Source organism: Sciurus vulgaris (genome assembly GCF_902686455.1).
Source record: "Sciurus vulgaris genome assembly, chromosome: 10".
NCBI classification, from domain to species: domain Eukaryota; kingdom Metazoa; phylum Chordata; class Mammalia; order Rodentia; family Sciuridae; genus Sciurus; species Sciurus vulgaris.
The window spans coordinates 89,660,481-89,673,487 of NC_136470.1; the positions used below are offsets into that span (position 1 = coordinate 89,660,481).

Sequence of the window (13,007 nt, forward strand, 5' to 3'; positions counted from 1 at the left end):
TCATCTATAACATATTATTTTTCAAATTGCTTTGTGTGTGTGTGTGTGTTTGGTATTAGGAATTGAACTTAGGACTTCGTGCATGATAGGCAAGTGCTTTACCGCTGAACTACACTCCCCAGCCCTTCAAATTACCTTTTTAATCTGGGTGACTTTGGTGAAGATTTCCTGGATGGATGATTCCGATTAGAATAATATTTCTGATGCAAAGGGTGGATGAAGGAATGTTTATTCCCTGGAGAGGTGGTCTATGGATCCTGCTCTCTTGGCTATGTGGAACTGATCCAGGATAACATGTGGATAATAGATATCCTATTGAAACTAACAAAGACCATTGTACTGAAAAAATTTTTGGTCTGAAGCCAGCAGCCAGATTTAGAATGAAATGCACATACTTTCTCTTCTTTAGAAAGGTTTGAATAATAATAACTAATTCTTGCAGAATCCTTAATATGTGCTACTAGCCATTGTTCTAGAGGTTTTGCATATGGTAATTCATTTCCTCCTTTTTACAACACATGAGGTGGATACTATTATTACCTTTAATTTACCTGTGAAGTAACCGAAACATTGACCTGTGCTAAAAAACTCATCAAAAACCCCATCATTAACTGACCTTGCTTTGACCAGTACACTTATCTCTAGTCCTTGGCCTCTAACTCCTCTTGTTCCTCCCGAACCTGGAATCTGACCTCACTCTTCTTACTTCTTCCCAGGGTTAGTTAGCATTCTTCCATGAAACCCAGACTGAAGGCCAGTTCCCTAAGGACTGTCCACCAAAGCCCTAATAACTTGAGTAAGTCTGGTCAAGAGGCAAACCAGGATACAATGCCAGAATGGAAGAGTGTGAAGCTACAGGGCTAAATGTTTCAAAATTAGTATCTGTTGAAAAATTCCCTTTAAGGGAAAATTGGATTTACCCTTAGAGCAGGTGTGGAAGCTGGAAGGAGCCAAGTGGGCTACAGATGTGGCATCCATAGTGAGTACTCGACCGTAGGACAGCAGGAGCTGTGGAAAAGATGCTATGGATGGTCAGGGTGTAGCGAGACAGGAGTGTCCAGTATGCTCTGCTTTCCAGTCCAGTGAAGCTTAGTTTGAATGTAAAGGACAAGACTCAATACATTTACCTTAAGAAAAGGGGCTAGGCAGAATTCTCTGAAATCCCAGAGAGCCTTAACTGAGCTGAAGGGTGCAAAATTCAAGTAGGATCTCAGAAGGGGAAGGCAGGATGATGGTGTGAGGTCAGTGTTAATAGCCAGCTCTCAGGAAGACAGGAAGCATTGGTCAATGTCTATGTAAGTATTTCTATCGTGGCCAATTTCAACAAAATATCACTGAATTGAAGTTGGGAAGAAATAAACACCATCGACTTTTCAGTTAGTCTGAATCTCCCCAGCACACCACCTGTTAATTTTGATTTTTTCTCAAATTTTTCCAAGTTTTTTTTTTTTTTTTTTTTTTTACCTGTGATTGAACCCAGGGGTGCTTAACCACAGAACCACATCCCCAGCACTTTTATATTTTATTTTGAGACAGGGTCTAGCAAACTTAGGGTCTTGCTAAATTGCTGAGGCTGGCTTTTTTTTTTTTGGGTAGTACTGGGGATCGAACTCAGGGCCTTGTGCTTGCGAGGCAAGCACTCTACCAGCTGAGCTATCTCCCCAGCCCTGAGGCTGGCTTTGAACTCTCCATCCTCCCGCTTCAGCCTCCTGAGAGGCTGGGATTATAGGTGTACGCCACCATGGTGGGCAAATTTTCCAAGTTTTTAACAAGGTACATGTATTATTGTTTTATAATCAGAAAATTCCTAGCAAAATTTAATTTTAAAAAATGTGGGATTTCTGGGGATGGGCAGGATAGGATGAAATGTGGGATGTGGTGCATGTAGAACAACCTTCTCTGATTTCACCATTTGTGGAAGGTCTGTTTAGACCATCAGTTGCCTTCATCGTCCTGGGACTATCCAAGGACTTGCACCAGGTTCGGTTGGGTTTACAGATACCCTTAAGTGGACTTATTGAGAAAGAATCCCCTTCCTATTTTGTGGACATTGTTTCAGGGAGAGGTCGATCAGAACCACCTGGTAGGGTTCTTGGGCACATTCAAATTTCTTAAGTTTAGGTCCTGAGAAGACATTCTGGATGATGCTTAGGGACCAGGCTAGGTGGCCCTGAATAGAAAGTTTTTAAAAAACTGTAATCTATATAGACTAAGCCTTTTATTATGTTGACCAAAAGTGAAAAGTTATGCCACGGAAAAGTGTGTACTGTATGTGAAAATCTGTACATGGACATAAAGCCTTGACACAGATCTTTGAACAAACAATCTCCCCTGGGATGTAATTCAGTGGTAGAACACTTGTCTAGCACGTGCAAGGCCCTGGGTCCCAATCCCTAGTATAGAAAAAAAAAGAGGAGAGAAATATCCCCTCTGGATTAAATTATAGAACAGTTGACTCTGAATCCAGCTTTCCTTAGATTTTGGTCTGGGCTTCAACCTTCTGCTCCTCCTCAAGCAACTTCCCAACTTCCTGTTTCTGACTAGGCAGTCCTAAGGGTTCACTATTATTTGGAACTATTTATCTTTCGTTATTGTTGTGATGGGATATGGTGCAGGAGGGGTTGGTTTAAGGAACCCAGGGCTGGGCATTGATAGACAGGAGCCTAGGAGCATTGGGGAGCCTTGATTGAGGCAGGAAGGAGAGGCCAGGCCAAGAGTGTCTGCAGGATGGCGGGTGAGGAGACAGGGGTACTACTCCCCCCTTGAGCCCAGGGAGGCACAGGGGAACCTTTGCCTGAGGTAGAAGTGTCAGCTTCTCTGTCCTCTGGGTCCTCAGGAGTAACTGGAACCAGAACAAGGCCACAGGATGGGACGTAATGCTGCTCTTGTTGTAGGCTGGTGGATATTCCAGTTACCTTACCTCACAGGTAAGATACCCACAAGTCCTGACTATGGTGCTTCAGCATGGTGTTGATAAGACACTAATTTAGGAGCTACAAGTCTTGAGCTATAGTCCTATTTCAGCTACTAACTACCATGGGTAAGTCATTGACTTTTTATTTTGTTTTTTAAGTACTGAGGATTGAACCTAGGGTCTTTGCATGTGCTAGGTAAGTGCCTCTGGCTGTTTTTATTTTATTTTGAGACAGGGTTTCCCTATTGCCAGGCTGACCTCAAACTTGCAATCCTCCTGCCTTAGCCTCCCAGTAGCTGGGATTACAGGTGTGTGCCATTGGCTATCTTGGCATTGCTTTGTGATATGTTCTTTGAGATAATTGTAGGCTAGCCTAGGGAAACTCTAAGGATTTGAGAATCTTTCGAAGTGGCCTGCAGGTGGCTTGCCTAAAACTCCTTCCTATGGGCTCTTATTTCGTCCATTGGAGGCATCTTCTAGCTTCTCTACCTGCTGGTCTTTCAAATTTCATACCAGAATCTTTCTTTTTCCTTTTGTTAAGCATCTGTGGAACTTCTGACAGATTTACATGTAAGAGTGGTTCTCAAAGTATGGACCTGGATCAGAACCTCAACTTTACCTGGGAGATTGTTTAGAAATGCAAATTCTTAAGCCCCACGCTAGGCCCACAAATCAGAAAGTCTGGGGGTGATGACAGATAATTATGATGTTGGCTTAAATTGCAGCATACTGTCAAAGAGCATGAACCTAGTGGTCTGAATCCCATCACTGGCCTGGTCTCTGGACAACCGTACCCCATTTTCTAACCCTTCCTACACACATACCTTGTGTTCCAGTTATACCTAATGGTTTTGTGTTTCTCCAGATACTCCTTGTTTCTTTATTTCTCTGAATGTTTATGTTTACCAGAGATAAACACTAAAGCAGTACTTCACTTTTTTGTTGTTGTTTTTGTGGTACTAGATATTGACTTCAAGGCCTTGTGCATGCAAGGCAAGTGCTCTACCATGAAGCTACATCCCCAGCCTTGACAGTTTTGATAAGTATGTATCTAGGACCATGGTTCTCAACTGGGGGAATTTGTCACCTACGGGACATTTGGCAGTTGCTGGAGACTTCTTTGGGTTGTCACAACTGAGAGAGAGGATATATCCAATGGTTAGAGCCAGGGCTGGCTGCTAAACATCTATAATACACAGGACAGCTCCCCACAACTCAGAATTATCCAGACAGAAGTGTTATTAGTGCTATGGTTTGGAAACCCTGAACTAGAACATATATATATATATGTATATATTTTTTTTTGGTTTGAATTTTACAAGAACATCACTAAATCTGTGTATTTTCTTTGCAATCTGAATGCATAGTATTTCTTCAGGCAGTAAAGGAGACAGAGTGTCTAAGTAAAAAGACACATATCAAAGGCAGAAAAATGGAGCAGATTTAGAGATAGACTTATGTAGTTGTAAAATCATGGTGAAAAATGCATCATATTGGTTGAGAGGCCTGGGTTTTGGAGTGAACAAATGGGGTTTGAATCTTCGTTGTTGTTGTTAGATCATGTCTTTTATGAACTCATATGCAATTACTTGTCTTTGGTTGTTGAAGCAACACTTGCCATAAAAATGTTCATCAAAGCGGCTGCCATGAGACTCCAGTGCCACATTCACCTGAAGGACAGCCAGCGCAGCCTTCTTAATTTGTGCTTCTTGGGAGTGGTGTAAGCCTTCTTCCTTTTCTTAGCACTACCATGAAGTTCCAACAGATGAACGGTGGATTCCTTTTGGATATTGTAGTCAGACAAAGAGTGTCCGCGGTCTTCCAGTCGCCTGCCAGTGAAGGTCAGGAGGAATTCCTTCCTTATCCTGGATCTTGGGCTTTTGCATTTTCTGTTGAATCTAAGGATTCAACCTTGTGAGTGATGGTCTTTCCCATAAGAATTCCAATGAATGTCTCTGTTTTAGTGGAATTTTAGTGGCAGTTCCACATCGTATGTTGGATTGGAAAGTAGGTCGAATCTTAACTCTGTCTCTTAGGATCAAGGAACTGAGTGAGAGAAGAGATGCACTGGGATCTGTGTGGCCTCAAAGCCATTAGCACTCTATAAGCCTCAGTTTCTATGTGTTTAATTTGAGAAGCAATAATACCTACTTTGAAGTATTATTGCAATAATTAAAACAGGTTGTGGTTGGTAGGTGCCCTTCAACAGATGAATAAATAAAGAAAATGTGGTCTATAAACACAATGGAATATTACTCAGCCTTTAAAAAGAAATTATGGCATTTGCCAGTGAATGGCTGGAACTGGAGACTATCATGCTAAGTGAAATGAGTCAATCTTCCAAAACCAAAGGCCGAATGTTTTCTCTGATATGCAGATGCTAACACACAATAAGGGGAGTGGGAGGGGAGTATAGAAGTTCTTTGAATTAGACAAAAGGAAATGAAGGGAAGGAAGGGGGGATGAGAATAGGAAATAAAGTAGAGAATGAATCAGACATAACTCTGTTCATATATGAATACATGACCAGTGTAACTCCACATCATGTACAACCACAAGAATGGGAAGTTATATTCCATGTATGTATAATATGTCAGAATACACTCTACTGTCATGTATATCTAAAAATAAAAAAATAAACAGGTAGTGGTTGATCAAGCTCTTGCATCTGGTAGGTCTTCAATAAATAGTGACTATGATTATTATTATTGTTATTATCCTTTTACCATCAAATAAAACAGATGTGGAAAATGACCCAAACAAATACATAACTTTGTGGATTACCACAAAGCACATACATTCTTATAAATACTACTAAGCTCAAGAAATTGAGATTTGTCAACCACCTCAATTTTTTTTTTTTTCATTTTCCCTGGTTCAGAGTCAGCCTGGTAAAGGAATACATTTAGAGTATTCCTTCAAGATTTTAGTTCGGAATGTATTTAGTTGGAGGATGCCTCAAGTGTTAGACCTCAAGTATAGATGTTAAGGAGGCAGTTGGGTATATGATCCTGGAGTTCAGGGCATGGTCAGGAACAAGTATGGGAACTGTCACCATATAGGTGACCTTTAAAGCCATGGAACTAGTGAGGTTCTCTAGCACTACCAGCCAGGTACAGCATAAATGAGGAGTCAAGTTATCACTTGGTTTTGTGCTATAATAATTAGATAAGTATTGATTTATTGAATATTTCTCCAAATGACCCCTTTCAACTATGAAGTGCCATAAGGACATCATTTTGTCAAGAAAACTTCTTTCCTAAATACCACAGAATATCAGAAGCTTCATTCTTCTGGGAAGTAAGAACAAGATATCCCCAGACTTGTCTGGAGAATCTAAACCACTTTGACACAGATAGGCAGTCTCAATTTCCAGCTCAGCATCAGATAAAGGGTGTTATGAAAGTCTCTCCTAGGTATTATGTCCCACATGAGCTTTGGGGGGACACTTCATATCTAAACCATGATGCACGGTGACAGGGTGGGGATAGATGAGATAGAGGGAAGCTCTTAGAGGATGAGTGAGTTATACCCTGGACAATTAGAGTTCAGTGCTCTGATGATACTCTGAGAGATGGGGTAGAGAACACTTCAGCATTGTCTCACCAAGGGACAAGGGAGCTAGTGGATCTATCTACCCAATCCTGGCCCTTGGTTGAAGGTCATTCTTGGGAGTTTTAACTCTAGCATTTCTGGTGAGCTGGCAGCACTTGTACCTCAGGCAGTGATGCTTTGGGGTGTGTGTGTGTGTGAACTCTCTGTGGGTGTGTGTGAACAGAGGGGATGTGGCATGACACCATGGTGGGTGCTACAGTTGTATGACATTATTTGCTTTCGTGACTTTAAAATGGAGGTTAGAGGAATGAACTGCACTGGGTTAGTGGGAAGACTGAATACATTACAGTTCATAAAGTGTGTTTTAGCTAAGTCTTCATGGTTGTGACCAAAATACCCGACAAGAACAACTTTCAGGAAGGAAAGTGTATTTGGGGCTCATGGTTTCAGAGGTCTCAGTTCATAGACAGCAGACTCCATTGCTCTGGACTCGAGGTGAGGCAGAACATCAGGGGGATAGGTCCCAGTGGGAGGGAAGAAGCTGCTCAACTCATGACTTGGTGAGGAAGGACGGAGAGAGAGAGAAAGAAAGGGAAAGAGAAAGAAAGGATCTTCAAAGGCATTCCTCAGTGACCCACCAACCATGCCCCATCTGCTTACCACCCAGTTAGTCCTTTCAAACTAGGATGGACTGATTAGTATACAGCTCTCATAATTCAGTCATTTCACCTCTGAATATTCCTGCAGAAACACAGGAACTTTTGGGGTATGGCTCATAGCAAAATCATAAAAAGTGTCTATCATAGTTCCTGGAACATAGTTAATGTCAATAAATGATAGCCTTGGCAGCAATAAACTAATGTGGGAAGACAGTGACTCTTCCTCTGTACCTGACTTAAAACTATCTTTTATCACAATCATTTGTGTTAAAGAGGACAACTGACTAGAGTTAGTTCTGCAACCCGTGGCTTTGGGAGAGAGATTTTTCTTTGAAGCTTCCCACTTCTGTGGAACAGAACCTATTTTATATGAGATCATAAAGCCTAGCAAGACACAATAATTTTGTCAGCAGTAAAGCTTTTGCCAATAGCTTGTGTGTTTTGTTGCCTTGCAGGGAAATAAAATTTCCATAGGACAGAATTTGTACCCATGAAGAATATTTACCAGGTAATGCTGAATCTCAGAGTATATCCGTGTTGACATAGATGCCAAACTATATTAGGGATAGGTGGGATTTTTCAAAGCATTGGTAATAAAAATGTAAATATCATGTTTTATATTTTACCTTTGATGTAATCATAGCTATAATCATGCCCTTGGTATAATCTGTATGTGCTTGCCTACAGGAAAATGGAAGGTGAGTGGAAGGAAATAGAAATCTGCTCATGTTGGAGGTGGGTACATAAAAAATAATAAGGGAATTCGGTGAACAGCTTCTGTTACAAATGAAGAATCAAGTTTTATTCTTTTTTTTAACTATTTTTAATTTTTTTATATTTTACAGACTGCATTTTTAGTCATGGTACACAAATGGGGTACATCTTTCTATGGTTGTACACAATGTAGATTCACACCATTTGTGTAATCGTACATGTACGTAGGGTAATGATGTCTGTCTCATTCCACCATAAGTTTTATTCTTTATTTGAGGTGAGTGGAGTTGAGTGTGGCTTATTAATTAGAGAAGTTCCAGGAGCTAAGGCATGAGAGGGATAGGTTGTGTGTGTCCTCACCCCTCCAGGAGGATGGAGTTAGAATCATGTAGGTGGAAGTCGAATATCCTAGCCAAGACCCGCGGGGTGAGGGAGGGTCGTGTGTGCTCTGTGGAGGCACAGGAGGTGGCTCCTTTCCCCTCAGTATGTTATTAGGATCTGATTTTGTTCAGCTCTCAGATGGCTGTTTCTCAATCTTGGAAAAGGTGGTCTAGTACCAGGGGATGAATAATGTCTAGTCCCTGACAATCGCAGTAATCCTTTTCTATTTCCTAATGACTGACTGGGAGTGGCCAAGGGGTCCAGGAGAAGTCTGATGGCGATCTTAAGAAATCTTTTCCTCTGGTAAAAAGAGATGGAGGAAACAAGCCTGCCTGATCTTTTCTTCCTGATTTTGAATTGGGGTCTTGTGAAGACAATGTTTGGCACTGTGGAAGCTATTATGTGATATTAAGGGAACATTTCCATATGACAAGAGTAACAAAGTAGAAAGATGGAAAAATCCTGTGTCCTTAAATGCTGAGATGTTGAATCAAACTTGGGACTGCATTGCTTCTACCTTCTTTTACTCTGAGACTCCTAGTAGTTAAGCACTTTTGATAGGATAGTCTGTGACAAGGTCCAAGCATCTTCTTGAGAGAACTTTGGATAAAGAATAAAGTTCGGAGGAATATCAAAGACTCTGATATTAGGAGTCCATAAAAGAGAGCTAGGCAAAACTGGACTTCCTGGAGAGGATGTTGAACACCCCTGACCATGGGAAGGGATGGACTCTATCCATTAGGAGGACTGGCAATATTCCCAACTACCTGAAAGTGGATGAAAGCAGGAGCAGAACTTTGTTGATGCTCTAGGGAAACTGTGCAGCCATGGGAGGCAAGACTGAAGCTGTCTAGGGGAGACACAGGAGTCAGGGCCAACAGGATATTTCAGCCCTGGTAGCCTAGTGGTGGTGGAGGAAACAGGGGTTTTGAAGCCGAACAGAACTGGCCCTGCCACTCATTTGATTTGAGCTTCAGTTTCTTTAGCTATTAAATGAGGAAATTCATATCTGCCCCATTGGACTACTATAAGGGTTAAGATACACTAAGTCCTATAAATTTCCTAGGATATAGTGGTATTTTAAATGATAGATATTGCTAAGTAATGGATGACTACAGAGATAATGAAAATACTTCATGACCATTAGAGACATGGTCTGTAGATGTTGGGTAAGATGGGGCCAATTTAAGACTTGCTGGGACCATTAGATGTCAATTCACCCTAGTTGGTTTTCTAAGAGAAGACCCTAGGGATGGAGTTTCTGGAAACTATTTCTTCTCTTCCCATAGAGGCATATTCAAAACAATAGATCATTGTGTTGAGTGGGAGACATTATGACATTTTTCCTGGGCAGGGAGGAAGGTGAAGATAGAAGATGTGTAGTGCCAGCAGAATCAGGAATGTTAGGGATAGGTGGGATTTCTCAAAGTACCAGGAATACAAATGTAAATAACCAGAGCTTCCTGCTCACGGATGTGAGGTGGGAGATGGACCAAAATAACCACATAGGACTCCTGGGAGACTCTGAGAAGCCACCCCTTCTTTCCTAGAGTCTCCTCCTACACACCCACTCTAAGTAATTTCTAAGCCTGTGATAATTCACAGAAAGAAGAAGAATAGGGAGTTGCTGGCGTTTGTAGTAACAGGATGAGAAAGTGCGAGACTTCCTGTTATGTGCCTGTGACAGCTGGTGATAAGTGGAGGGCCCTGCACAGGAAATCCGCTCAGCTTCTGCAATGTGACCTGCGTGAAGCTTGGGCGGGCCTTCAGTCTGGATGCCGATGGCAGGACAAAGGGGATCTTGGACCATGGACAACATGGTAGAGAAGAGTTTGGAAGGGCCCCTGGCACCCTCTACAGAGGAGCCTTCCCAGAAAAGCGGAGAATTGGTAGAAATCTTAAATGGGGAGAAGGTGAAATTTGACGACTCAGGACTGTCTCTAATTCTTCAGAATGGCCTGGAGACCCTCCGAGTGGAAAACGCTCTGACAGATGTCATCTTGTGTGTGGACATTCAGGAATTCTCCTGCCACCGCGTGGTGCTTGCTGCGGCCAGCAACTACTTCAGGTCAGCATGCCTAGAGCCAGAGTCAAACTGGATGCAGGTTGTAAAAAAAATCAGTGTGATATGAAAGCCCAAGCTAACTAGTTTGCTTTTGCATTTATGGTTTACATCATCTGTTAAAGTTTGTGTGTCTACTTAAAATACAAGAAAGGGAGGTATCAAACTTTAGGTTTTAGGATTTAGACCACATTTTGAGAGAGACTGGCATCATTTAAAAGCAATGTTTATATATAATGGTGAACTTTCTGTGTATATATATATATATATATATATATATATATATATATATATATATCTCCTTGTTCCAAAGGATGGAATATGACTTAAGTCATGGGGATTTTTCGCCCTTTCCTCGTTCTGACTAACATGTTGGAAAAATAATGGTGTCTTCATTCATCAACAGAAATAGAGAAAAAGGATGTGGCCCCTCTTTTGAAGTTATCGAGTGACTTGCTAAAAGTTAAGGGCTTCTGGGTGTGTGCAGGAGGTGGGTGGGAAGGGAAAACAATTACAAAGGAAGTTTACATGTAAAAGGCCCTGGTTCCAACAAATTTGTGGTCTCAACAGTGGGAGGACCTGGCATCATGAGACTTGGGTTACAGCCCATTTGGTCTCCTCTTGACCATGAGACTGTAGATGAGTCTATTAATGCTCTGAATTTGTCTCCTGTCAGATAAGGACGATGATTACCTCTCAGGAGTGTTGCAATAATTAAACATGAGGGTGAAAAGGGTCTGACAGAGTACCCAGCATATGGTGGACTCTCGTATCTCTTCATTGAAATTCTTCACCCCAGTCTGCTCTGTTCAGCTAAGAATTACTTACTGAGTGTTTACCATGAGCAGATCCCTGCAGTAGGAAAGTGAGAGAATCAGGAACGCAGTGGACACAACTGGGTCCAGCCCTGAGCCATGAGCGTGGACATGGGTGGGGAACCAGTCCATAAAGACAGTGTGAATGAAGAAGGTATTTTGGGAATGTGAAAAAGAAATACCTTTGTCATTCTTCTTAGCAAGATTCTTTTTAACTCTCAGTTCTGGTTGGGGGAATGTAGTATCATGGAAGGTATTTTATGTTTTTTCTTTTCTTTTTTTTTAGGTACTTAGGGGAAAAAAAAAATCTTTGGAATTCAAAGAGCAGGGTTGGCTGGTTGTTGTGGGATGGAGTAGCTCCCATATATTGATAAAATAAGGAGATAACCTGAGTTTGAGGGAAGTCGTTGCCTGCTATGCAACCCAATATACATAGTTAGCTGATTTTATTTTTGTAACAGTGGGATGAAGGTATGTCCCTTTTACAGATGAGGGACATGGAAACCCAGATTTCATATCTGGTCATTATTGGAGCAGAGGAATCTGTTCTAGAGGTCCTTGTTTTTACTGCAATGCAAGTTTTGGGCTTCATTCCACAGGAAGTCTAGAAAGGTAGAGTGTAGTCATAGCCATAAAAATGCGTTGACATAGATAAACACATGACTTAATCCAATAGTATCGATCACTTGCTTTCACAATTGATCACAACCTCTCTTGGAATTTTGCTTGATGCCTTTGGTACTTATTTTAGAGTCACTCTTTCTGTTTTGAATCACTGGGAAAATGCTAAAATAAAATGTATACCTGGTTAGTAATTTTGTTAGTGGGTCAGCCCACGGGACAGGACTGCTGGCTGTGTGCCCTCAGCACATCGCTGCTCTCTTCTGGTCCTTGGGTTTAATTCTCCTAAACAGAAAATGTGTGGGCTCAGATCCTTCCATCAGTGCCTTGAGGGCACTTAGGGCAAGTCTCTGCCTGTCCTCGGAAGAGGCAGCGGCAGTGGAAGCTGGGGGCACAGGGCGGTGGGCGTGTCTGCCTGTGGGTGCCTAGTTTTTCCCAAATTGTGTAGTCATGTGGGGAAATGCCTTCTATTCTTTTCTTTAGACCAGCGACTTTAGATTTGTATCTAGGGATTTCTAACATGGCTTTTCTTCTGTAATGAACTCAGATCTGGGGACAGGATTCTTTTTTCCGGTGCTACGGTTAGTAATGGCTTCTGTTTGTTGAACACTTTTGTGGGCTAGCCCTGTGCCACCTGTGTCATATACACTAACCCATTTAATGGGAACACCACCACCAATTTATCCCCATCTTACAGAGGAGGAGCTGAAGTCCAGAATGTCATAGTTAATAAGAAAGTAGCCAAGTTAGGCTTTGGACCAAGGACTGACTTTGAGTCTGACACCACCTACCTGCCTCTCCCGCTGTTTCTAAGATTTTGAAAGTGGTCTGGAGCTGGGTTCTTCTTACGTTCAGACTTAAGAAGTCCAAAGAGGCTTCCCACACAGCCTTTTGTGATTTGGGGGGACTTGGAGCTGGCCGTAAGGTTACATAGGCTTTTTTTTTTTTTTCTTTATTCATTGAGAAAATAAACACTTTGCTCTAAATGACTGACTATAGTGCATATAACCAGTCCTGCACTGACAGATATTTGGTTTCCATCTCTTGCTGCTATGCACAATGTTGTAATGAATAATCTTATGCATGTGCCATTTCATAGGCATGCAGTGGTATCTGGTGGATGCATTTCTGGAAGACAGTTACTAAGTCAAATGTATCTGCAATCTTAATAGATTTGGCCAACTTCTCCTGGAGAGAGGTTGAATCACTTTACACTCTCCATGACCTTACTAAAAGAGAGCAGTATCAAACTGTTGAGTTTTTAATTATATATCAACAAATTAGAG

At 41.7% G+C, this 13,007-nt stretch overlaps 1 protein-coding gene across 3 annotated transcripts in view; it reads left to right on the plus strand.

Moving 5' to 3' along the window:
- The window catches only part of KLHL6 (kelch like family member 6), a 90,272-nt gene that overhangs the window by 17,889 nt on the left and 59,376 nt on the right, over nucleotides 1-13,007 (plus strand). The window contains exon 1 of one of the 3 annotated variants that reach the window (XM_079156341.1): nucleotides 9,940-10,291. The exons of 1 other annotated variant lie outside the window; for it this stretch is intronic. In XM_079156341.1, the coding sequence (XP_079012467.1) occupies nucleotides 9,999-10,291 (293 nt within the window). In that variant the 5' untranslated portion in view covers nucleotides 9,940-9,998. Of the gene's footprint in view, nucleotides 1-9,939; nucleotides 10,292-13,007 lie in introns of those variants that run through there. One more of the 3 variants, XM_079156343.1, reaches the window with a different exon arrangement.